The sequence below is a fragment of the Phaenicophaeus curvirostris genome, chromosome Z, assembly GCF_032191515.1.
Source record: "Phaenicophaeus curvirostris isolate KB17595 chromosome Z, BPBGC_Pcur_1.0, whole genome shotgun sequence".
In the NCBI taxonomy this organism is placed as follows: Eukaryota; Metazoa; Chordata; class Aves; order Cuculiformes; family Cuculidae; genus Phaenicophaeus; species Phaenicophaeus curvirostris.
In genome coordinates this window covers 394,221-421,890 of record NC_091431.1, presented here as the reverse complement: position 1 = coordinate 421,890, position 27,670 = coordinate 394,221, and the positions used below count along the sequence as shown (strand labels likewise).

The window sequence follows — 27,670 nt, the reverse complement described above, 5'->3', positions numbered from 1 at the left end:
CATTGAACATCTGGTATTTTTGGCTTTATTTCCTTTGAAAGTGGAAAAAAGAGGCAGGATTTCACTCCCAGAATATTCATAGCTTTGAAAAAAATCAAATAATACATGCTATTTCACTGAGTGTTGTCAGTTTTGCCATTTTAATGACCAAAAAGCATTTTTCCTTGTCTAGTGAAAAGCAGAAATCTCAGTACAGCCAAATAACATTTTCAGTTACCTAGCATGCAGTTTAGTGCTTAGACCAGTCCTGGAAGCTTTCAAATGGAGTGAGTCTTACCAGCTATGCAGGCAAGCTGCTCCTGTCAAGTTCATAAAATGTTCTCCTGCTCCCAAGGACATGTATGAACCTCAGAATCCACATAATAATTCTATGTAACTCTACTGCCACATAAAAGAGCCCTTAAACCCACACCTCACGGCTGAAGCTCTCATCTCTATAGAAAACATCTGACATTCTTGTGAGTGCTTATCCTTTCACTAGATTTGAGGTGAAATATTTGGATACAGCAAATGATGTTTTAAGTCTAATCAGAAACCTTACCTTGGGAAAAACATTTCACAAATTCTTACCACAGGCAGTTTGACACATAGCCTCAAATACCCTCAAACACTTGTGAAAGTCTCAGACCTATTTTGGATAACCTGGGTCATCTTGAAGTAGTGATAATTTACCCAGAACAGCCCAAAAGTGACAGGCTGAGAATAAACTCATCTTGAAAAAAAAAAAACCAAAACCAAAAAACAAAACCAAAAGGGAGTATTTCTGTTGGGTGACCAATTTCTGTTGATGATTTGTGTTTTGTGACAAATAATCAGGAGCTATAAGTGACAGTGGCATCTTGCAATGTTACCCTCCATACAAAACGAGAAAACAAACTGCCAGATGTGGAGGAATATCATTGTTATTGAAGGTGTACCATATATGAAGGCACTTAAACCAACATGAAAAAGAGAAATAACTGGACAAATAATTCCCTATATCTAACTGCCAGATCCTCAAAATATTTGAAATGATACAAAGGTTACTTATTCTTGGTTTTAGGAGATCTCTAGAAATACTAGTATAAAAATGATGCATCCATTCTTCAGAATCTGCTCTGAATCACTGCTCTATCTGAACACACAGTGCACAGTGTATAATTCAAAACCCCCCATCTGTCTTTGAAGTATATATATATGTAAATATATTTTATACATATTTATATGTAGGCTAAACCCCACTATTTCCACATCTATAATTTCCTAAGCTATACAAAATGTTTTTATGCACACCCAGATGTATTATTTTATAGATGCACACTCAGGAAGTCACATATTTTATATATACATAGTACTAATGTCTTGCATGAAAAGAAAAGAGGAACCCCTACAGCCAGCAAGGCTCCTCCTTCCACTGCGTTTTTTCAGTTTGCCAGAGCACTGTTCCACACTGCCAAGTCCAACCTTTTCACTCGCATTAAGGACTCACAATCGTGCTGTGCAAGCAGCAGTTAGCTTCCCTGATGTCCTGCAAGCACAGTCTTTCCAGAGCTGTAATTATGAAAAGTGGCAGTGAAATGACCTCCACAATCTTAATAAACTGGCATACGTTGAACATTTTAAACTAAAGGAGGGTAGATTCAGACTTGATATAAAAAAGATTTTTTTATCAAAAAATAATCAAGGTCAGACTGGATAGGGCCTGATGTGGTTGAAGATGTCCCTGCTTACTACAGGGGCGTCGGACTAGATGATCTTCAAATGTTCCTTCCAATCCAAACCATTCAATGATTCTATAATTTGACTGATACACAAAGCTAGATTTAAAGAGAAAGCATTAAATGGTTTCAGTATTGCCCATTTACATCACTTTGTGGCAGTGAATAAAAGGAACTGTTAGGGACATCAGAGTTCACTTACAGATATTTCATTTTTCTGAAGTGGCAACTAAGAGATGTCAATCTCTCTCTCCCTTGTCTCTGTCTCTCTCTCCTCTTCTTCTTGTTCCTCTATGTTTTTCATTAACTGCTCTGCCCAGTAGGTAGTTCATAAATGCAGGATTCTAAAAATTCTTTCTGACATCTGTTTCCTATTCATCTTTTTTCATCCCCTTTTCAAGCTCCATACCCTATCATCAGTGTAGAGGGCCCAATTTACACTTGATGTAAATAATCTAGCCACTACTCTGGGGATGGTTTTGGTCTTCTCTGTTCAGATGTTTAACTTCTGAAGTGTTTCAATGCAATTTCCTCTCAACTGTCATGTTCTACAAGATGCATCTGTACTTCTATAATTTTCATTTACACCCAACTCCAGTTTTTATGAAACATTACGTTTTTCATGCTGAATTTCTTTTATTTGAAATCTCAGTGACGTTCTTAGGATTCCTCTGGTTATGTTAGAAAAGTTCAACAGAAAAACTTCCTGTTCAGCCAGCAGGACTTCCAGGCATTATATGAATTAAAGAGCCTCAAATCTTAACTGCTCAATAAAAAGTTATGTCTTAATAAGGGCAATAAATAGCAGCATAAGTTTGCAGTTATTTGCTATGACACTGTTATGTGCAGATATGCATACACAGAAATGCATATAAGTGTTTCTAAATTTTTCATGTTTGAAACAGTAGCAAAATCTTCCACTCATATTGAAGCTCTGGCTCTTATAAATAAATTATTAAAGCAACATTCTAAAATTATGTGCCAGGAAAGAAGTCTCGTATTTTGAAATCTTGACCAAAGAAGCATTTTTCCTAGTTTTTCTAATATTTTGTTAGTTACATTTAAATATTTGCTTGCATCTAAACACAGGCATGCTGCAATAGCTGAGGGAAATAAAACATTTAGAATTTCAATGCTATGCCAAAATACTTGCTTCTGAACATGCCGAAAAATCTTCTAATGTAAAATGAATGCAGCACCTGTACTGCTTGGGCTGCCAAAAAACTCTCTGACAGTAAGCAAGAATGATGAAAAGTGAGCGGGCAAAAAGTCCTATTTTTGATAACTCAAGTCACTTTAAGCTCTAGGGGTCATGAATAAATAATGAGAAATGACCAAAATGCTCTCCGAAGAGGCCAAACTTTTCACTGTTGTACATCACATGAAACAGATGGTAAATGATAAACAAGTTACTGCAATAAATTGGATCCAATCCAAGAAACTAAGTAAAGTGAAGTGAACCACTAAATCCCATGTGCCTGTGGCACATGAGCTGCTTTGTTCATCCGATCGCTGTGTTTCTGCCTTTTCCAGTTCCCTCCCTAGGGCTCCTGTGAGCAGAGGAAGACCTCCAAAGTATTGCTGTGGTAAAAAGTTGTTGTAGTTATCTGCTCTGCTGTTGCTGTTCATAAAGCTCAGTGACTGGCCCAGGGAGCTTCGGAAACACGCTGTTGAGCCTTGTACCCCTGTAGAGTCACCTTCCCAAACAATAGCCATGGCCAAGGCTTCTGCAGAACAGGGCAGCCAGTGTCCTTGGCACATGGAGGGCTGCAACACCTCAGTGCAATGCTTCCAAGAACAGACTAGAGCACGTGCCATTGCACTGAGGCTTCATGCTGTGAACCCAGCAGAGACCCTGGTCCTTAAGAAACTTACCAAAATAACCTGATCACCTTCTATGACAAAGTGACTCGGCTGCTGGATGAGGGAAAGGCTGTGGATGGATCTTCCCGGACTTCAGTAAAGCCTTTGACACAGTTTCTCCCAGCATTCTGCTTGAGAAACTGTCAGCCTCTGGGCTGGACAGGCGCACACTCTCCTGGGTGGAAAACTGGTTGGCTGGAGGGCCCAGAGAGTGGTGGGAAATGGAGTTAACTCCAGCTGGAGGCCAGTGACAAGTGGTGTCCCCAGGGCTCAGTGCTGGGTCCAGCCCTGTTCAGTGTCTTTATCAATGACCTGGATGAAGGCATCGAGTCCACCCTTAGCAAGTTTGCGGACGACACCAAGCTGGGTGGAAGTGTGGATCTGCTGGAGGGTCGGGAGGCTCCAAAGGGATCTGAACAGGCTGGACCGCTGGGCAGAATCCAATGGGATGAGGTTTAACAAGGCCAAATGCCAGGTCCTGCACTTGGGGCACAACAACCCTGTGCAGCTACAGACTAGGAGAAGTCTGGCTGGAAAGCTGCCTGGAGGAGAGGGACCTGGGGGTGTTGGTTGACAGCGACTGAACATGAGCCAGCAGTGGCCCAGGTGGCCAAGAAGGCCAATGGCATCTTGGCTTGGATCAGAAACGGTGTGACCAGCAGGTCCAGGGAGGTTCTTCTCCCTCTGGACTCGGCACTGGTGAGACCGCTCCTCAAATCCTGTGTTCAGTTCTGGGCCCCTCACCACAAGAAGGATGTTGAGGCTCTGGAGCGAGTCCAGAGAAGAGCAACGAAGCTGGGGAAGGGGCTGGAGAACAGGCCTTATGAGGAGCGGCTGAGAGAGCTGGGGATGTTTAGCCTGGAGAAGAGGAGGCTGAGGGGAGACCTCATTGCTCTCTACAACTACCTGAAAGGAGGTTGTGGAGAGGAGGGAGCTGGCCTCTTCTCCCAAGTGACAGGGGACAAGACAAGAGGGAATGGCCTCAAGCTCTGCCAGGGAAGGTTCAGGCTGGACATTAGGAAAAAATTCATTACAGAAAGGGTCATTGGGCACTGGCAGAGGCTGCCCAGGGAAGTGGTTGATTCACCTTCCCTGGAGGTGTTTAAGGCACGGGTGGACGAGGTGCTAAGGGGCATGGTTTAGTGTTTGATAGGAATGGTTGGACTCGATGATCCGGTGGGTCTCTTCCAACCTGGTTATTCTATGATTCTATGATTAAGAAGAAAAGACAGTCTGAAAAGGCAGGCGCAACCCTTTGCTGACTGCCACCTTGCACCAACCTGTAAAAACTGGGTCAGGGACCATCCCCTATCCCCACTGCATGAACATCAGTGTGAGCACTTCAGGACAGAGAATTTGTGGTGTGCCTCCTTTTTTCCCTCTCTACTTCCCCGCAAGCTGTGAGTGGCACAGGACAGGAGCACCTCATGGCAGAGCTGGATGGGAAGGAATGCATTTTTGTGGGGTATCAAGTGCTGGAGGCAGCTCTTCATGCATCCCGGAGGCCGAGCTTCTGTGGCCAGGAGGCAGTGGTTAAACATGCCTTGCAATCCATCCGCTAAGACACCTTGACCCAGGCTATGCTTGGACAACCAACCAACCCTCCTGGCTCTGCCAGGACACTGTCAGGCCTGTGAGCATAAGTTTTGTGGTGTTTTGACCTTCGCTGGACACCAGGTACCCACCAAGCCTTGCCAGCACTCTCCATCGTTAACTGGAAAGACTAGATAAAATACAATGAAAGGGTCTGCTCTTGGGTCAAGTTAAGGACACGGAGACCACTCACCAGTTACTGTCATGCGGAAAAAAGACTTGACTTGGGGAAGATAGTTTAATTTATTGTCCATCCAAATCTGAGTAGGATAATGGGAAATAAGCACAAGATGCTACCACAGAGGTGCCATCAACACTGCTTTGGCCAGCGGTGGGTCCATTTTGGAAGCAACTGGAAATGGCTCTGTCTGACATGGGAACAACTTCTGGCATCTTCTCACAGAAGTCACCCCTGCAGCCATCCCTGCTACCAAAATCTTGCCACACAAACACAATATATGTGGTTACTCAGTGTATCTAAATTGAGGGCTCAAGGAACACTCCAATTTTCCTAGTCCAAATCTGTGTCTCAGCGATGCCAAATCACCATGTGGCAAAAGCCAAGAGTGCACTAGTGTCCCTCCTCTGCCTTCTATTCCCATACACCAGTTTCTATGCAATGAAGATGAAGGATACGTAGGTCACACTTGAGCATGCCTGGTCTTATAATAAAACACAACTAGATCATCTTCTTCCACAGCAAAACTTAAAACACCTACAGGTAAAATGGGACAAGGAATGAGACTACTTGCCAGTAGAGATGATGGAATAGAGTTCATAGTTTTTCCAGTCAATATAATGAAGCAGAGTAGTGAAAGGTTCATTCAATAAACAGGCTAATTTCTGTCAAACTGAAACCTACTACAATACCCTCCTACCCACAGGACTTCATAATATTTATCTTATGTCCTAGAATCTATGGTACTATGATAAAGCTCTATGCTTTGCATTTCAGGCATTTTAAAGCTTTCATGCATATATCAAATTTTCTTTGAAAACACACCACACAAAACACAGTTGCAGAAAGCTCATGAAGCATACACTTGAGCAATTTAAAAGATTCATTGCATGTCTAAGAGAGAAATTACTAATCTCCTGCACGTATGGTTAATGAGTATAGCGGACAAACTTGTTAACAGGGATACTGGCACTTACAAATGTTTCTCTAATAGTTTTCCTGCCTCAGCCTTTGAATTCAGACCATAAGACCATCACTGAATCTCGTTACATTGGCAGTCTTCTTTCTAGAAATCAATGAGTCTGTTGTAATTTAGTTACAACCTTATTTCTTGTTCCCCAGCTTTAAAATAAGTGACGGAACAGCCTGTCTTTTGCACAGCTGGAGCTGAGTACCAGGAAAAAGAAAAGGCAGAAAATGAACAATCTATGATAAATGCATTAACAACACAAAATTTACGTGTTGAGTCTTAAATTTGCATGAAGTTTTGCTTACCATATTTACTATTCTGCTCCATCTTTTCCCTTGTTTAATGCCTCTTCTGCCTCAGCAACATAATTCAGACTTAAAAGCTGTTTCCCATGTGGAAGAATGGTACTTTTAGTAGGCATTTTCAAGTATGAATTGGATCAAAATTGACTTTGGATTATACCAAATTATAAAGTACTGGGAACAGCCTTTCATTTTCTTTACTTTTGCATTGAACACTAGAATAATTTGTTGGTATACCACAGTGGCAAGTTCAAAATTAAATGGAAATAAACTAAAATGTAAACATAAACATTTTAAGATGCCAACAAGATGAAGCCAATGTTGACTACCGGCCTGCAGATGAAGACACTGCATTCTTTTTCTAACATGAGTTTCTCAGCTCTTCCTGCTACTAAGACACCATACCTCTTCATCTAACATTTTAATGCACATACATGATAATTTACTCAACATATTATAATAAAAGATTTTTTCTACTTAGAACAATGTTGTGCAATATCTTTTAAAAAGGATTATTTCAGGTATTTATGGCTGTTCTACAAGTTTTGGCAAAACCCGAGTTCGAAAAGTTTTCAATTAGCACAGCTCATCTCAAAGCAGCCTATAATTACAAGTTAGACATACTCCTGACATATCATTCTGGTATTTAAAAATGAGGTCATCATAGGAAAATAAAAATAAATCATCTCTAGAGAATTCAAGATTGTATTCAGTTGTCTATACAGATGTCAACTATATAAACTACAAATTATGAATTATCGTAGCTGTATGTTTTCATTTATCAATTACAATTACTGAAAACTTTCAGAGTGGGATATCTTAATTTATCAGTAACATATTACGACTGAGATAGCAGAAATTATTAACTTTATAATGAAAATCGATTTATTATGAAAATTTATTATGAATTATGAAAATAAATGTATCATCAAAATTTGGTCTACTGGTCTGCAGAAGTTTTCCTGTAGAGACTCATAACCAATGTTATCAATCCATTACTATCCCAATGCAGGTAAGAAAACTTTCCACATAAGCTCTTGGAGACATCTCACAACTTATTTTTGTGAACCATGACTTTTTTTGTCAAAACACAAGGGAGCAGTGAATAAGTATCTTGCCAAACCTGTTCAGTAATTACTGATATTATTTATGTTTATCAAAAATTTCAGTGAATTTATTTTCTATTCATTGCTACCTTCATTGTTTTTTGAGGTAAGTTTTTCACTAGTATTTCAACTGTCAATTTCTCAGGGGAGACAATGTGATAATTACTTACATATTTTAAAATGCCTTAACATGCTGTGTTATATATCATAAAGAAACCAAAAATACTGCAGGTATTTTCCTCCTCTGTCAAACACTTCCCCTTCCCCTACACCTCTTTGTCACTATTGGCTTTAGATGGAAAGAACCCAGAGTGAAAGATTTAAAAGAAAAAAAAAAGAACAAAACCAACCACAACTGAAAAAAAAAAACCAAACAACCAGAACACATCTTCCTCTTTATACTTGGTAGGACAAAAAGAAAGAAGTCTTTCAACAGGTCTCTAGCATAAAAAAAGGCTGACTGTTATCTTGTTAATGCAAATATAAGTGGCATTATTTCTATTGCTAAAAATCCATTTCTGTTTCATGCCTATCCACAGGGATCATCTTTTAGCAAATAAACATCCATGAGCTCTTTCTTGTTTATTCATTACTTTACTGTTATGACAACTTGGTGCAGAAATACAAATTTCCTAGACGTAGCATGCTAGTTTACCTTAATTCTTATGAAAAGGCACATTTTACTAGAAGCATTACTGAAATAACATCAAAATACAACTGAAATTTCTATTATGGTTATATTTTCTCTTCAGTTACAAAGATGAAGCCCAAGCACCCATTTGAAACATATCATGGTATGGTTATATGAAAATATTTCTCCTGTACCCTTACATGCTTTTTAGATACTACTCAAACCAAGACAAAACCCCAAAACCGCGTGACAAGCTTGATTATTTTTGTTTCATTTAAAGGCAAAATCAAAGAGAAGCACGCAGACCTACATGTCTATTTTTATTTAAAGGTTTCATTATATCTTTACTTAATGTCACATGGCCATAATCTTATTGCCAAAAAGCAGAGACATGTAAAAATTCATATGTCAAAAATGAAATAAAATCAAATTAAATAAAAATAAATTTCATACTCTCCTCTTTCATAGACTGATCTCATTGATTGATTCACCAATTTTAGGGATAAACATTTTTTCTGACAGGTTGGGTCACCCTTCTGGTTCACTCCTCCACTGCAAAAACTTCTGCAGTTGACACGTTGTAGGGATGAAACAAGAATGAGCAGCAAAGGTGAGTTAGAATGTTTTTTTAAAAAAACAGTGGAGGGTTAAAAATATAGTAAGCCACACCTGCACCAGGAATCAAAGAGCATCTGTCTGTGGTTGTATCCACAGACTGATTTAGAGGCTGATTCCTACACAGCCAAATAGCACTTTGGCTGCCAAAGGATTTGTCATTACGGTTGATCTGGAGCATGCCATTCTGCTCTGAATTTACATACAGATATAGAAAGATGGCTTGTTTAAAAATCACAATAATAAAAGGCAGAGAGGCTCTTCTGTATATATACAGAATAGGCAACCAATCCCTTCACTAAAAGTCACTGTACAAGTAGAAGCAATTCATTAACACTCTGCACAGTTTGTACTGAGTTGTGGCTGTTCGTAAAAAATAAAGTTTGACATTTCAATTTTCCATTGCTACTAGCATGCTTAACTTCTTTTTTATATCTCTTCTTTGTCAAGTACAAAATTGCACCTGCTGGAAACATGAGAACAGCATATTTTTCATGAGTCTTTTAATTACAGGTATATCAGTTCTTTTAATGGCTAGCAGGGAGCAAGAGGGTAAATTACTTTGCCCCCTCTCCTTAGCGCTGTAGATCGTCGAAGTGATTTCTTCAGATTTAGTGCATCTCTTTGAAAAAACAGAGATATCCAACTTTATCTTAGAAACTTCAGTGTTGATTACTGACTGCTTTTCCAAGTAAGTTGCTCCTATAGCTACACCCCTCACTGTGAAGAAATTTTAGCTTATTTCTAGTTATTTATTTAGGCAATAGTACCTTTAGGTTTTACTAGACTAATGGGCCCTCTGATGTCAGAAATTCTATTTCCACTGAAATAATGGATAAGCTTACTTTTCAATGTTTTATTTTTTAAGTTAAAGCAAAAAGTGTCTTGAAAAATTTCAACTTCTAGGAGGGCTTCAAGAGTATGAAATAACTTCTTTTATTATTATAATTTTTCCTTAATTTTTAATCTGCATTGTCCTTTCAGAGAGGTGCTGAGGGACATGGTTTAGTGATTGATAGGAATGGTTGGACTCGAAGATCCAGTGGGTCCTTTCCAATCTCGTGATTCTATGATTCTACGATTCAGAACATCTATTGCAAGGACAGGATGTTTTTCAGCAAAAGGCTTACTAGATCTCAGCACTCTTAGACACTGCATTTGATGTTCAACTTGCTCATCAAGACTAGTATGTCACTAAGAATCACTGCTTCAACATCCCGCTGTTAAAGTCAGCAAGTCTAAATCAGATGGCCAGGCACATGGCCTGGCCTCTGCTTTACCACACTAAAATCTAATTCTCTATAGACTGAATCCTCTCTCATACTCAAGTAGAAAAACTCAGTACTTTCTTTGAAAGTCAGTAAATAAGGGAACTTCTGCCATCTGCAAATGTTTAGCAACTGTCTGCTGTAGTAACCACTCAGCATGCACTTTTCATAGAATCACAGAACATCTCAGGTTAGAAGAAGCCATAAGGATTTCTGAGTCCAACTCCCTGCTCCTTGCAGGACTACCTAAACCTAAACGACACGACTAAGAGCATCAACAAGATGCTCTGTGAACTCTGACAGGCTTAGTGCCACGAACACTTCTCTGGGGAGCCTGCTCCAGTGACTGTCCACCATCTCAGTGAAGAACCATTTCCTAATTTTCCTAGTAATACTACATATCTTTGCTCCAAAGCCTATAGAGTTTTTTGCATGATAGCTAAAACATTACTAGCCAGATATTAATCTATTAACTTTGATACTGTGATAGCTGTGATTTACTAACAACTTTCTCCTAGAAACACGTGCTCAGGACTAGTAAAGATGGTAAAAGATTGGAGATGTTCAGTTAATGGAATAAGTATTTGTTGGTCTCACCCAAGAGGTACGCTACCATTTATCATATTGCCACTATACAAAGACATCATTGTGGGTACACCATGACTTATGCAAAATGATACCAATATATCTTTGGGTGATCACTGGAAAGACTCTGAAGAATAATCATTCACACCTCTTCAGGAACACAAGCCAAGGCAACATTTATGTTATGGCCACAGAAGCTCATTTCTTTCAAGCCGCTGCACCAAACTGGTCTTCCCTGCATTCTTCTATGCCTTTCTAAGTTCCTACCCACAATTTAACAGCCTCTCCTGTCATCATGTATCAGGTAAAAACACTGATGTAACTAAAAACTTTTAGCAGTAAGTCCCTGATTTCTGAAGCGTAAGAATTATACAGTTCAGCCTTAGGGACATGCACAGGTCAAAAGGACAGGATCAGGGAATCACAGAATGATTTGTGTTGGAAGGAGCTTTTAGAGGTCATCTAGTCCAAACCCTCTGCAAAGAACATGGACATATCAGGCTGCTTAAAGCCACATCTAGTCTGACCTTGAATGGTTCCAAGGATGGGCATCTATCACCTCTCTGGGCAACATATTCCTGTGTTTCATCACCCTCATTGAAAAAAATTTCTTCCTTCGATCTAGTCTGAACATTCCCTCCTTTAGTTTAAAACCATTACCCTTTGTCCCACTGCAACAGGCCCTGCTAAAAATCTGTCTCCATCTTTCTCCTAAACCCACTTTAAGCACCAAATGTCCAGAATAAGGTCTCCGTGGAGCCTTCTCCACGCTAAATGACCCAAACTTCTAGCCTTTCTTCATAGCAGACGTGTTCCACCCCCCTGACCATTTCTGTGACCATCCTCTGGTCTTGCCCTAACAGGTCCATGTCTTTCTTGTACTTCTTTCAGGTCAGATAGACAGGTAGAATCACCTCCTTCGATCTGCTGTCATGCTTGTTTTGATGCAGTCCAGGATACAGTTGGCTGTGAGCACACATTGCTTGCTGGCTTTTCATCCCTCAAAACCCCCAAGGTCTTCTCCATGGGGCAGCTCTCAACCCTTTCATCCCCCAGCCTGCATTGATTCTGGGGGATGCCCTAAACCAGGTAAAGGACCCTGCACTTACCTTACTGAACTTCATGAAATTCACACAGACCTACTTCTTGAGCTTGTCCAGATACTTCTGGATGTCATCCCACCCCTCAGGCATGTCAACTGTACCACTCAGTTTAGTGTCATCTGAAACTTACTGAAAGTGCACTCAATCCCACTGTTGATGTCACTGATGAAGATATGAAACGGTACCAGCATCAGTACAGACCCCTGAGGGACACCACTTTTCACTGATTTCATTCTGGACATTTGGCCATTCACCAGGACTCTCTGGGTGTGACTGATTCCTTATCTACTGAATAGTCCATCCATCAAATTGATATTTCTTCAGTTTAAGAAAAAGATGCTGTGGGAGACCGTGTCAAAGGCCTTACAGAAGTCCACAGCTCTTCCCATGTCCAATGATAAAGTCATGCCACGGCAGAAAGCTACTAGGCTGGTGAAGCCATGCTGGCTCTCTTGAATCACCTTGCTGTCCTCATGTGTCCTCCATGTGCCTTAACATCCTAGGAGGATCTGTTCCATGATCTTTCCACACACTAATGTGAGGCTGGCAGGTTGGCTAATTCCCAGGGTCCTGTGTGGCCAGCAGGATGAGGGAAGAGATTGTGCCCCTGCACTCAGCACTCATGAAGCCGCACCTTGAATTCTGTGTTCACTTTTTGGTCCCTCACTACAAGAAAGACATTGAGGTCCTAGAGCGCGTCCAGAGAAGAGCAACAAAGCTGGTGAAGGGGATGGAGAACAAGCCTCATGAGAAGCATGAGGGAGACGGGGTTGTTCAGCCTAGACAAAAGAAGGCTGAGGGGAGACCTTATCACTGTCTATAACTATTTGAAAGGAGGTTGCAGAGAGGTGGGTGTTGGTCTCTTCTCCCAAGTGATAGGTAATAGGCTGAGAAGAAATGGCCTCAAGTTGCACCAGGGTAGGTTCAGATTGTACATTAGGAAAAATTTCTTCACCAAAAGGGTTATCAAGCACCGGAAGAGGCTATGCAGGGAGGTGGCTGAGTCACCATCCCTGGAGGTATTTGAAAGATGTTTAGATGAAGTGCTTAAGGATATGATCTAGTAGTGGACAGGTATGGTTGGGCTTGATGCTTTCAACTGTCTTTTACAATCTAGTGATTCTACGATTCTATGATTTGTTTTAATCTCTGTCTCTGCGTATGTGTTATTTGATTAAGGAAACCCTGCTGTAAGTCTTGGGTAAAACTTGCCGTTCTCAAATCTTTAAGTCACTATTTGATTGTAAAAAAATCCATTGAATCACTCTGTAAAATCTGCTGATGATTAAGTGCTGCTAAGAATTCCACAACCTAACCTTGTGATGTATCTCAAAGATAGTAATAACTCCTAAATTGCTACAAAACCGAAGCCATGTTAAAAAAATCATAGTTGTGAGACATGGAGAGTGGCTTGGCAATTCCCTCAGGACTTTGGGACGCACCTTGTCAAGTCCCACAGACTTATGTAGGTTCAGGTTCTCAGGTAGCCTTGAAGCTGATCTTCTCTTACAATGTGAGGAGAAGGAAGAGATGTTGCCAATGAAGACTGAGGCAAAAATTTTGAGCATTCTCTTCATCTCTTGCTACCACTTTGCCATTCACGTTCATCACAGGTGGTACATTTCGTTTGACTTTCCTGTTCTCGTTGACTTACATGTAGAAATCCCTCTTCTTCCTCTTTGCATTCCTTGCCAAGCTTATCTACAGCTACACCTTCCTGACCCCATCCCTACACAACTGAGCAGCATCTCTATACTCTTACCGAGGTCCTTGTCCCTCCTTCCCCTTCCTGTACATTTCCTTCTTGCCCTTCAGTTTGATCAGCAGGTTTTGACTCAGCCATTCTGGTCTCTTGCTGACCTTGCTCGATTTCTTACCCATGGAGATCAAGAGCTCTTGAGTTCTCGCAAATGTGACTAAAGAATTGCCAGCTCTGTTCTGCTCCCTTGTTCCTGAGGGCACTTTGCGTGGGGGTCCAGTTGAATAACTCCTTGAACAGGTAGGAGAGATGAGGAAGGGATACAGAACCCTGTTGATGTCAGGGTGGTTTTTTTGTTTTTTTGTTTGTTTTTATTTTTGTTTTTAATTTCTGGTGTTTCTCATTTCTGTCTCAGGGAAGGCAGAGCCTGGCTCCACCAGGTTACCTCTGTCTCAGCCTCCCTGGTGCTCCTTAACCTGTTGACTTCCTCACATATCTCTGCCACCAGGCTGAGCAGATCACCCACCTGTTCACAACTCACACAGCTGTTTTCACTACTGCCATCCCTAGCCAGCATGAGCCTGTTCCACTCCCTGCAGCCTGACACCTGCGTAGTTTCATGTTTTTGTGGGAACTCTGTCTGGGTTGCCACATCCATCTGGGTGAGCGTAGAAGAAAGATCTTTTCGCTACGTGCAACCACACCATATCTGGGCTCCTTCTGAGAGGATGATAATTACCAAATGAACTCACCGCTTGATCTGGGAGGGCAAATACACCCTGTGCACCCTCCCTTGAGAACTGCCGCGCCACACTCTGGCTGGCATAACATGCTCTATTTGCCCCCTCTGTTGGCAGCACTCCTGGTCACTACTGCTCCCACGGCTGCTTTTTGTTGGAGGAGGGGAGGGTCACTGGTCCTTTGGCAACACTCCCTCCTTGTCAGAGGTCCCCACGAGAGCTGCCAGCTCCTGGCAGGTCTCTCCAGTGCCCTGGTGCTTCCATGCCTCAGGAAAACCCCAGCGCGCCAAGATCTGCTGAGATCTGCCACTCTGCTGTGGATAAGGCTGCCTCTGGAGCAGCTCCCCTCAGCAACAATTTTGTCTAAATACCAATGAAACTGAGCTCTAAAATCATTCTATTCATAGCTAAATGTGAGAAGTCTGCAGCTTATGTCTTCGGTACCCTTTTATTCCTCTAAACTAAAAATGTATTTTATTGGAGGACTGCACTCTATACAGTCTGTCCAGTTTTAATAGCTTCTTTTTTCTAAGATAGCTCGTATAAAATTAGCTCGATGACGTCAGGTATTTCCTGAATCTAGATTAGTAAATTCTCTAGAGGCAAAGACTGTCATTACCCATTTCTATCAGAAGTACTACACACATAGAGGTTAAACCTTGGATAAGCGGAGACCTTGCTGAAATGAAAGAAATTCAGTATACTTTTCCTTGTATTCTAAAATAGCAGAGTTAGGATATTTTAAATACCTGATTCCTTGTTTACATTCAGGGAAGTTGTAGGTATGTTTAAGCCCTACCAGTGAACACATTTCAGAAGATATTTGTTGATTATGTGTTTGGACATTTGCAGTATAAAAAGCTTGCTTTCCTACATTTTGATTATTGTCACATGGATTATTACAGCTCTTTGGAAACAGATGAAAAAATAAGAGTTTGATTTTCAATACAAAAAGAAAATTGCAATTCTAAATTTGCACACAATGTTAACATCCTTTGGGGAAATAAAGGCTGACAGGAGATCAGCAAGCAACCCTATGCTCCACTAAATAAACACACAAGACTGCTCTTACACTTGCAGCAGTCGTTCTGTAAGATTTTCCTGTCTGTGATATACGCTGCCTGAAAGACTTGACTGGATACAAACCAGGAATATTTGTATTCATAAGGAATTATAGCATTCTGATAGAAGTATTATTTTACTTCAGAACCATAAAGGGTTATTTCAAAATTCATGGAAACAAACGTATCATCACAATTGTTTCAAGAAAGAGGTGTTTTATTTCACTCTTTTGATAGACGTACTACTAGGATCTATAAAAACAGACCTCCTGAGCTGCTAATACTGTGTTGGGAAGTTGAAAGCCCCAGGCAATCTCAGTCTTTTCATCTTCAGGCTAAAATCAGAGCCTACACGGCCAGGTCAGTTCTGACAAGGAACTACATAGGTTTCTGATGAAAAGCTTTTGATGTTGCTTGAAGAGATGATAAAAAAATGCCCACTTTCTTCTCTCCTCCAATAGTCAAGCGCGACGGATGGTGTCAGAATCTTTATTCTGAATATTTAGGATGAAAAGCACTGACCACAACGCTGTAAATATTTTCACCTGTGACAGACATATCAAGCAGCCCTTCAATTTGTGAAATACATCACCTTCAGTTTGTGACAACCACAGAGACTTCAGTTCCAATCATCTGCTTAAAAATAAATATAGTGATACCATGGGGAGTCAAACTGTCTGTCCATTACCAGTCAATGAATGCTAAGGCAGGGAAGGTACATTGTTTTCTCTCTTGTTCAATTCCTATTACTGACTGTTGATGACTGGCACGTTTACAGTTAGAAGTGAACTGAGAATGCCTGAATATAATTGGTAAGTATTTTTATTATCACATGTAATAAATTTTGGTAATATTGATCCACTTTAAATAAAGCTAAACACTTAGATCACAAAACTTTATCTCATTCTTATGCTACTGCATGTTTGTGGAGAAAAGAAGGGAGGAGTAGGGAAGAAGAAGATAATCAAGGGTACGAATAGCCAAACTTTCCAACTACCCAAATACTATGTAATTCTGGCAGAATTAAGCTCTGGGCTAAGCAAATTGTCTGTTTGGGCTTTTTGTAGTGCACTGTAGGCACTGTTTTCAACTACACTGACCTGCAGACACGTCTGGTTATGCAAGGAATACTGAGAGATAATATACCTTACATCTGATTTAGTACCAGATCTAGAAGTGCTGCAGTGCAAGGAACACAATCCTTCCTGGAAGAAGTTTGCCATCACCTCGCAGTGTTCCTCCTGGCCAGTGCAGGTATGCATCATACCTTCTTTCAGACTACATTTAAAGGACAAGTCCTAAAGATAAGATATTGAAGTCTTACTAAATCATTAGACGCTCTTTTTAAATTTATCATTTTCCTGTTCCATAGGATAGAATTTAAAGCACTTAACCACTCTTTTTTGATTTTTGTTTTTTTAACTATATTACTAAGTGTCATGTTTCTATGCATTCATTAATAAGTTCTATGTTTACTTGACAGCCAGTAATAAAAGTCACTTCTATTGCTATTTACGAAAGTCCTATTGAACACCATTTTATTCCTCTATCTTCAGTTCTAGTACAGGAACTTACTTTCAATGAGGACAGCACCCTTATTTTTCAGTTATATCCTGAACAGCAACAGTGACTTTTACTCCTTTTCTTAGTCAGTGAGCTAAAAAGAGAGAAGCATTTAAAATACTTTCATGTCCAGGTAATTACCAAAAGTTAAGGTATCAGACTATTTATTTACAAACATTCTTCAAAGCCTCTGTACTTTAAAACTTCTGGAGTAAATGGAAGCAGCTTGCAAATATAAGTGAATTTTGCTGCTTGCAGCATGGACAGAATCGACCCGTCCTACTGTTTTTGTTTCTGCCTGCACTATACCCACTGCTCCCACTATGCTAGATCCATTTGTAAGCACATGCATGTCCCATGATTTCAAAAAGCAAATAAATTAATAAGCCTCTGTTTCTTACAGATACAGAAAAGCCCACAGTGTCTTATAAATTGAAATAAAAGAAGGGAAGCAAGCAAAACAAAAATCTGTTCATTTTTGTTACTGATTCAACTAGCATGGTTTCACAACACAGTACAAGGAAGCTGGTCCACACAGATATGGATAAACTTAGAAGTTGTCTGCAGTCCATTTCCTTCACACATCTCATCAGTACAAGGACATGTAGTGCTGTCCAATGCAAAAGAAATCCAATTTCATCTGAAACAACTACTATGTAGTGGCATAAGTGTCTGCCTTCATTCATGCCTTATTATACACTACTAAGAAATACCTGCTCTATATTTTTCTCATAAGAGTAAATACATAAAATTGTGAGAATCAGAGAGGTTTCTCTTTTGCTTTGTATTACCTTTAGTGAATCAGTATTTTCTAATGCAAAATATTTGCAAACCTAAGACTTTTATGTATCACTAAGGAATGTTTTGTATTAATAAGGAAGAAATTGAAACATGCAGAAATATAAACAGCTTTTTATGCAATACCAGAAAGATTCTGCAACTAACCTCTTTGCTCAGGAAAGTACACTGGCTTTGTTTCAAAAATTCAGCTTCGACTGGTGTTGGCTGTGGTTCATCTTAATGACTGTTAAGCACAATGTTTTAGCTCACATGGGTCTGAAAACCAAAATCAACATTGTAAAGTTGAACAATGTAATCATGTTGAAATTGTGAAACTGAAGGAAAACAGTCATCTATTCTGCATTACAGCATGCTGTTACTCCTCGGTGACAGAAGATAATGTAATTTGTAGCTCCAGTACACAATCATCACTTTATTTGCAAAAAAAAGAAACCTAAAATATTCTGTAGGCATTAGAGATTTATACAAAAAGATATTATCGTTATGTTATGTTTTTCACATGCTAACTCATCCAGGAAGAAGATATGCATTAATAACTTTTACTTAGCAAAGTCAACATTGAACTAAAAAGGAAATAAACACTTCTCTGAAAAATTCTGCCACTGACTGGCTTTTTTCTTGATCTCCTATGCTTAAAGTTTTTCATAAGTTTACAGTGATGATAATATCATAGAATCATAGAATAACCAGGTTGGAAGAGACCCACAGGATCATCGAGTTCAACCATTCCGTACTAAAAGAAAAGCAAACTCTGCTATTACATGTAGTCATCACGATGCAAGTACTGCTAAAGAATATACTTAAATATATTTGTTTGAAGTTCCATTTTTTTTCATAATTTACCTATTACTTTTCCCTTCCAATGCAGCTTTTTTTTTCCTATTATTATCCGCAAGATTACAAAAGAAATCAGTCAAAAGATCAGGTAAACAATGTAAAAGAACAGATCTGAGATCAGAAAACTTCTATAAAAATATAATTTCTTATTATGAACATAATTCATAATCGGCAGTGAAGAATAATGTGCTCTGTTCCTTAAAGAGTCTTAGAATATAAATCAAATATTCAGGACGAAAGAAAAAAAAACTAAAAAAACCCTTTTCTATTCAGGTGAAGAGACAGCAACTTCTGGAACTGTGCTCTTTATCTTCCCCAAGCAAGGGAGCAGAATGGTTTTGGTCTTACTCATTGTTCAATGTACTACTCTTGGCTGACTATCAGGTGCAATTTATGTTTTCCTTTTTTTTTACTGTAGCAGCCCTGACTTTTTTCTCATCTGTCTGTAAAAAACATTTTCCCACTACAAAAGATACATAGTCCTGCAATAAGAAAAAACAGTCCTGCAAACAGTGAAAAGTTCTAGTCCCTCTTGGTCATACCTGCATGAGATATTCTCACCTTTTTTTTTATAACCTGACAGGAGACTGACCATCTCAACAACAAGAAAATTCTGCCTCACAACCTAAATACAGTCACAGCCCCACTTGCTTACTACTGAAACAATGCAGCCCAGCAGATGGATACAGTGCATGGTGCAATTTCTTAAAAAACCTTTCCAACTAAATAGTAATATGGGTTGCCATAAATGAATAAATGTGAAAAAACAGAGACAGTAGTAGATCTGCACAGGCTGACACAAGCACAAGCCACTCTCCAGCAGCAGGATACCTGTTCAAGTCCATTTATCCCACCAGCTCCAATCTCAGCTAACAAGAGAGATTTTTGACCAACATGAGGTAGCCAGATGTGGAATCATTTAAGATCAGGAACACACGTCCCTCTGGTAATGGAAGAATTCACACCGCTCTCTCATTATTTCAAAACCAATAATCAAGTTATCTGAAGGACATTAACCATAGCTGTAGTACATTAACCATGTAGCTTCATGTAACATTTAAAATAAAATATTAATTTAATAATAAAAAGGTGGATGAAGATTTGGAATCTTTTCTGGTTTCTATAAACAATGGAGAACGTGATGAAAAGTATAATGAAAGGCCTAACAGCTCCAGAAGACAAGACAGTAAGAAGAGTAGTGACTTACTGGGTGATAAAAAAATACCTGATGTTTTTGAAGATTCTTTACTTACATCCTTAAATAAGGATTGCCATTTGGTTTACTTTTCCTAGGGTTCCTTTCTTACAAGGCATTTCCATTGCTTATTTCCATTTTTCTAAGTTTATCCCCTTCATTAAATTGGTAGAAACCAGCTTTTCCTTCTATTTACATTTTAGAAGTAAGAATCTAGACAATTCATACGTTAAAATACTTCTGGTGAACAGCAGTCTGAAATTACGGCAAATGTTGAATTAAAGCTCTGAGTACTGTAACTGGTCTTTCAGTTTTTCAGGTATCAACATTTTCAGAAGAAAATAGTATAATACATTTCCCACCACGATAATGTACCAAGGGAGTAGTTTGTGAAAGGGCACTCAGGAGGCATGGGAGAAAAGACAAGAAAGGACCTTTGAAAGTGAGGACAAAGTGTTCGACAGAAGATGTTGGATACCAAAACTGAACATGAAATGCTGAAAGCCTGATGCCACTTAAACTTTCCAGAGCTGAGAATTATAATTAACATTGCAATAAAACTTAATTTTACACATCCGACAATGCACAGCCATAGAGCACAGCATCTAATTTGGAGGTACATTTGGTTCATGATGCTCTGACAAGTCTAGGGACAGAATCTAGAGAAGCAATACAGTGCTCTGCTATCAGAGATGAGTTTACAGAGGGAAAAATTGAGCTAAGTGAGGTAAGACCTTCTGCCTTAAAATTATTCAGTGTTATTTTCTCTAATTTAAGATGAAACATAAATATTTTATATAAAATACACAATGTTTGATTTGCATTATCCTAGAATTTCTTGTACACAGTAGCTCTTTTAAGAAGGTAAACAAAAAAAAACCCCAAAACCCTAGCTTATAGCAGTTGGTAGATGATCTCCTTCGTAGATGATCTCCACAGTATAGTGATAAAAGTCAACAAGATAGCAAAAGTTTTCTTTTCAAAAGAAAAAACAATGGGTATGCAATGTGGATACGTTCACGTATTGTTCCAGCATAATTTTCAATATGTAAGCAAGGGAGGTGCTGTGGAGTCCCAGGGTGTGAGTAGAATGCACCTCACAAGCTTCATTTGGGCAGCAAAGATCTCACACACAGGCAGAATGAGATTCTGTCTCCTGCTGCAACTGCTAGGATTTCACTTAGCAACAGGTCTCATTAAACAGATAAAGTATAGTCAAACAACACAAAATGTTAAGTTCATCCTGAAAAGCATGTGGGGAGCACTTGGGGAAAGCATGATTAAGCATTCAAGGCTATTGCCTTGCTTTCCCACTTTAATCTAAGGAATACAATGTGAAGCTTTAGACCCTAAATGTGTATTTGAACAAAATGTAATTTTTTTTCAAAGTGTGGTTATCTGTTAAAACTCCTGTTTTGATTATTCTTATTATTTTCATTTAAATATTATAAAGGTACTATAATGTGTATACAGGAAAACTGCTTCAAGATTGATCTTTAGTTTAATACTTATTAGTGCACATAAACGAAAATTTAAATTAAAATCTGTTTTTTCTAGTTTTGTCTATTTTGCCATAGAGTATGTTTTACATTTCAGCTGAAAAAAACAGCATACTGCTATTATACAGCATCTGCTGTTGGGCCATTTTAGATTAATTTGGCACAACTTTAGTAAATAACAGATTTATTATCAGATTTTCCTCACTGATCGGATGTTTTTTAACTCTAGGTCCCGACAATTCTCTTTGTGAAAGAATGTTCCTTCATAAAATAATCAAAAACACTGAAGACTTTTTTTCAGCTAATAAGAATATTAATTGGGTTCATCATCAAAATGTGATAACATGTAAAATACCTTGTTTTGCATGTTAATTCTTCATAATTGCACAGAGCTTTTCAATTTCAAAGCTTTTTACATGCATTAAGTAGAGGTCCCTGAAGGCCTCAGGCAAAAATTTCTTTGCCTTCAAAAAGAGATTTGCATCAGACAAAAGCTTTGTGAAAAAAGCAGAACTGCACTTTGTTGTTTTGATCTACTGCCATCACATGTGAGATAAAATATTACCACAATTTTGCAGATGGAGCGGAGGAAATAGAGGGCAACTGAATGGGACTCACCCTGCTCACCTGTAAACTCTGTACTTCACCTTGGCTGTTGCACACTGAGCAGGCAAGAAACAAAATGTGAGGTAACTCAATTTGCCAAAGTCCTGTCAACATACTGTTCAATTATTTCTTCACTTGCCCACCAAAGACCAAGCTGCTTGAAAGTTCAGTGATTACCTCCTATTGCACTGCTCCACACACAATGCCTTTGCTCGATGCATTTGCTAGGATACAGTCAAAAGCTGTTATCTGGTACTCCACTTTGCTTCCTCAAACAACATTTTAAGAGGCACCTGCTAGAAACAGGAAGTTTCCCAAAGCCCAGGAGCAATGGTTATTCTGTCATGTCAGATAGACCAACATCTACCACGAATTACCACTCAGTGGTTTCAATCTGAACTCTCTTTTCACTGTCTTTTTACCACACCACAGATATGAAACTGCAATAGGTATTTACAACCTATGAGCTAAAGCATGAATATTTTTTCAGCATCCTTTGCCTTAATGACATTTTTTACTGAGGACAGGAAATATCAACAAGCATTCCTCTTTGTACTTACCATGTGATTTTTATGCCACTTCACTGGACACAGGGAGTAATACATTGGGTCTTTTTATTGCTGAAGTAGAAAGTGCTCATTACCTATTTATGTTTATATATAGGAAAAAAAACAAGGGGTTGTTTCAAGTGGCATACATCACACTGTTGTAGTGGTTGATTTCCTCAAGATGGTCTTCTGGGGTTTTGGTGCAGTTTGTGGAGGCACAGTCGCAGGTCTTGGAGGAGGAAAGCTATTACTGGGACTTATCCCCAACCCTCCATTTTCCAGAGGAAACGGAGGTAGGGGAGGTGGTGGAGGTGGCAGAGGAGGGCACTGGTGTGGCAGTTTTCCCACAACACGGGCAGGGTCACTGTGCAAGTGAACATCCCTGTTTTTAATGTTATACCGAACATCGCAGTCAGGGCAATAGCCATGGTACTGTACTTTTTCACTAAACCGTACCCGTTCCCTCGCTCCTGACTGAGGACACCGTTCTTTCTCAGGTCTGTGCATCAGAGGCTGCATCGCAGTCTTCTCCAAATTACTGTTTGGTATACAGCACACATCTCCATTTGGGATGCGGTTGGGCCCCACCGCCAAGACCCCGTTTCGCAGCAGGGTACCATTAGTCTTGACGGGGTTGGCCGAAAGAGGCAGCCGTGGAGGCTCATCGCACTTGACAGGTGTCAGTCGTGGTGGAGGCAGGGGTGGATTCGGCTTCCGCAGCACAGTGAGGATAGCAGAGGGGTGTGCGGGGGGCTTGATGAGCGGTGCACTGCCCCGCACCTTGACCTTCTCCAAGCTGGAAGCGGTTGTGCTGCTGGAGCTGCTGTTGAGCGTGTCTGTTTTGGAACTGTCTGTCATCTCATCTTCCAGCTGCAAGTCAGAAGTCAGTGTGTCAATCTGGTCAACCACCTGCACAAAAGCCAGAGTGAAAATAGTGAGAAAAACTTGCTCCACTGAAGGCACTGAAAAACAAATGGACTCTCCATTGCCAGCTTTGTCATTCCCAGAAATGTAGCACCCATTTTTTTCTAAGCACACTTTTTTTTTTTTTTTTCCAAAGCACACATTTTTTCTTGCCAAGGTAATAAATAACCAAACAACAACAATAACAATTATAACAGGGATGGCTAGTCTGCTAGCTTATCACCTGAATACAAAAGAAACATAACTTGAAACACTCTGGAATGAAATTTTGTTTCTTTCCCTCTGGGCTTCACTTGGCAATATTTTTGTAAGTGAACTGTAATTCTTTTATATTATGCTTTGCCTTCCAGTGCAGGAGGAGACTGAATTATTTAACTTTAGCTTATACATGACAGCTTCTGAATCCAAATCTTCTGCAGAGTATCTTTTAGCTCTGACCTTTCACACAGACTAGTTTAAATATGAATCTCTGTATAGGTGATATCATACACCTATGATCACAAATATAGTGCACTCTTTACTGGCAATTTTTTTAATATAAATACAATAGTGAGAAGCATCTGGCCTTTTGTATTAGACTGCACTGTCTCCCATTTTGAGTACTTTCCTTAAGATCTGAGATCCATTGAAGCAATCTTGAAACAGCATTTGCTACAAGAAAAGAGGAAAAGTAGGTTGATTTCCAAAGGTCCGAGCATTTATTAATTCATGCGCTTTATTCCAAGATTATCTCTACTATCCATATTTCTGTTTGTAGATTCTGCAATGTTTGACCCCTTCTAGTCTTCCAGATTCCTTTTTCTGCTAAGTTTTTTATCGGACACGTAACTGATGATGCCTTTACTAGGCAGTGAAAGTTTGACAGATGATAAATGCTCTTTCCAAATGCTTTATTTCACTCAGTACCTAGTTGAACGACTGAGTTTTAATCTACAGGTAACTACGACAGCACAGGAAGTTAGTACACAGTTAAAAATTAATCTTTATCCTTTCCATCCTCGCAGGATATACATTATCAGTAGCTGAAAAGTTACTAGCTAACTTTGATGCATGACTAAAAAGCTTGTGCCATTGCTTGAGGGTCGTTATAAGGGCTCTGCAACATTTACAGGGGAGAGCTGGATGGGCAAGCATATCTGAAATGAAACTAGACGCCTCCAGTTGTGCCATAGAATCAATCCTTCTTACCCTTTTGAGACTTTCATTTCTACTTCCTGCTTTCAATAATTTGGTCCTAATATTATTGATTTCAAAGTAATCCCATTTTTGAGCAGTATAAGCTATATGTTAACTGCAAAAAATTAAAAGTCATTACTGAAGGCAATGAATCTTTATTTGGTCAAACCCTCATCTGCTCAGTGGTAAACAGGAAATAATGAAAGCAAAACTATCACAGAATAAGGGAGCACTTTTTCTTCCACTGCTCATACTGTATCTAAGAGTAGTGCAAAATTCACAAAAATGCATATGCTGCAATTCAATTTGGTGCCTATCTTCTCTGACAAATAGCAAACATGCAGATAACCACAATTCAGAAAGATAGGTTTCAAAACATCTTTGAAAAAATGTACAGTACTTTTTTTCTCCAAGACCAAAAATGCTCTTTTATTCACTATTCAAAGCCCAATACCATATGGTACTTCAGTTTCTATTAGTACTTCGATTTTTCTCCAATAAAGAATAAAGAAAGATTATATCCTTAAAAGACAGACATTAATTCCCCAAATAATCAGGATTTTAAATATTAAGTCTAGAAGTTGAAAGTTACAGTTGAACTCAGGTAATCTCCTCCAGGGTACAGCATACGACTACTCTTGGAAATCTCAAAATAAAGGCAGGTAAACTACATCTGCAATAAGACAATGTAAAATTCATAGGAAGAAAAACAGTTTACAGGAGAAAATACATTATCACCTTGCTTTACATATGCAAACCAAGGCAGAGAGAACTTCTCAAAATGAAACATCAGATCTAACAGATCAAGGAAAAGACAGTCATGTGCTGGCCACTAGGACTGAAATTTACGCACCCCTCTGCAAGCTGAGTATGGATTTGTGTTAACATAAGGGTCTGCCTACATGTGACTAAATATACCATTGAATCCTCTCTCAGAATCCAATAAGTAACCTTTTAATAAGCCATAATGGCTACAGGACAGTACATTGGCCTATATCACAATATTAGGTAATACTAAGTGATAATATTTGGCTACTTCTCGGTGCTGAATAAGAACTGTATTAAAATGCCAATAACAAAAATTGGTTTCTTTTGCAATGGGCTCATTCCATCAAACCTACTTTTTCTTTTCCTCCATTTCCTACCATGATAGGTCCCTCAAAGGGGATGTATAATCATGCAGGATCTTACAAACCAACACTGCACAGCCACGCACTACTGATGTGGTTAGCTATGGCTAGATGTCATTAACATTATCCAAATAATACATTAAATCTTCCCTGCCTTAATAAAATCCAGTCACACCCTACAATTCAAATTACCAACAAAGAAGAAAATAAAATAACAAAAATGTGTTCTAACACTGTTTCAACACATAAACAAAATTCTAGTAATTATATGATTTTTTTTTTCTGCAGAAGCAGTCTCAAATGGTGGCTTCTTTGCTTTAGGCCTTGTGTACAATAAAAATATTGTTCCTGTTTCACATTTTACAAAATAAATGCACTCCATGCAATGTCATTCTGTAGAAACAAAACCAGGTATTTATGATTCTGAGATGGACAATTAAACGTGATAGTCCACTGATGCTGTGAGGATATAGCTGTAATTATGCAGCTGGACACGTGTCATAAAATGGCAGACCCTGGTGATGAGAAAATTTGCACAGATTCCAACTGTCCTTCTGACAGTGAAAAAATTTTCTCAAGCTTATCAGAAACGTCTGTTACAAACTTTCCTTGAATTTAAATGACTACAGTGTTTATCTCTTGCCCTCTGGTCAAATATGTAGCATATATCAGTATTTTTTTGTCACCTACCCATTTGTAAAACATAAAACCAGCATGAACTGGCTCTGACATAACAACAGAGTTTATCTGTCTAGATTCATTCCTACCACAATCTGTGATTCTGCTCACTGTTATTTTCTTTTGTGTTTTTTGTCTGAGAAGGAAAAATTCATATAAGATGAATAAGCAACAGAGATCCAGTAACTAATACAATAAAACTGATGTAGTTTTATTAAAAAAAAAAAAAAACAAAAAAAAAAAGAAAAAGAAAAAAGTGAGTTGAAAAAAATAGCTTCAATTTCATAATACATTTCTTACGGAAGTGAGGGAAAGAATATTTGGAAGCAAAAAAGCTGCTCTACTTGTGCAGAATCTGTCCATTTTTCAGTTCTGGCATATAACAGGACTTGGTTCACATGTACAGGCATGTGGGAGATATCCTTCTATAGCCTGAGGAGCTCTTTAGCCATAAACGGATTTGAGTTCTGCAGAGATCTCACTTCTCCCTTACCAATAATATCCTGAGGCTACAAGCTCTGTATGATCCGGTGTGACACTCCTGAATGAACCTGGACATCATTTCATTCCTACCGCCGTTCTGGGTTGTTAGTGGACAATAATATTAGGTGCCCAGTATGAATGAAGTTATTTCTCTAGCCGACCCCAAGAAATTAACCAAAGTCTACTAATATGTACAGAACCAAAATCTTTTATCCTGAAATCTAAATTGTTCAACAAGGCAAATCTGTGCTTATAGCATCTCTTTACCCTTAGAAACATGGGTGGAGTTTCTGCATGGAAGCTTGTTTGGTTGGTTGCTTGTTTGCTTCTTATAGGCGGTGGGCATCTTCATCACACAATCATCAGAAAAATAAATTATTTGGATAAAGCAAATTTAATGTATATATTATGTTTATCCTTCACCTCCAGTTTACTGTTTGAAAATACTTTTGTATTTTCTTGCCCTTTTAATTGTTTATATAGACTCTCAAGCCTTTTTTAGACAATTTTAATATTAATTTTCTGCTGGATAAATGCTGTCAATAGTACCCACCAAAGAAGTACAAATTAAAAAAAACAAAAAAATGTCAGAAGCTCATCAAAGAGGATGTCTGAAAGAGAAAACTTCACACTCCAGAGAGAGTACAAATGAAATAAAGTACTTGCACAGGAGCTGAACAACAGTCGTCAGGAAGAAGAAAAGCAAATGTGAATTAACCAAGCATCTTTTCACACTGACAACTTGCCAGGTAGTAGCTACTAAGGGTAGGCAATGAGGGAAGATAACTAGGTTGTAGGAATACAGTGCAAAATAAAACA

General features: G+C 39.0%; 1 protein-coding gene across 4 annotated transcripts in view; it reads right to left on the bottom strand.

Moving 5' to 3' along the window:
* The window catches only part of PRR16 (proline rich 16), a 157,305-nt gene that overhangs the window by 29,514 nt on the left and 100,121 nt on the right, over window positions 1-27,670 (bottom strand). For 2 of the 4 annotated variants that reach the window (XM_069880404.1, XM_069880406.1), the window contains exon 2: window positions 22,473-23,369. In XM_069880404.1, the coding sequence (XP_069736505.1) occupies window positions 22,611-23,369 (759 nt within the window). In that variant the 3' untranslated portion in view covers window positions 22,473-22,610. Of the gene's footprint in view, window positions 1-17,955; window positions 18,031-22,472; window positions 23,370-25,298; window positions 25,320-27,670 lie in introns of those variants that run through there. The other 2 variants (XM_069880407.1, XM_069880405.1) reach the window with 2 other exon arrangements.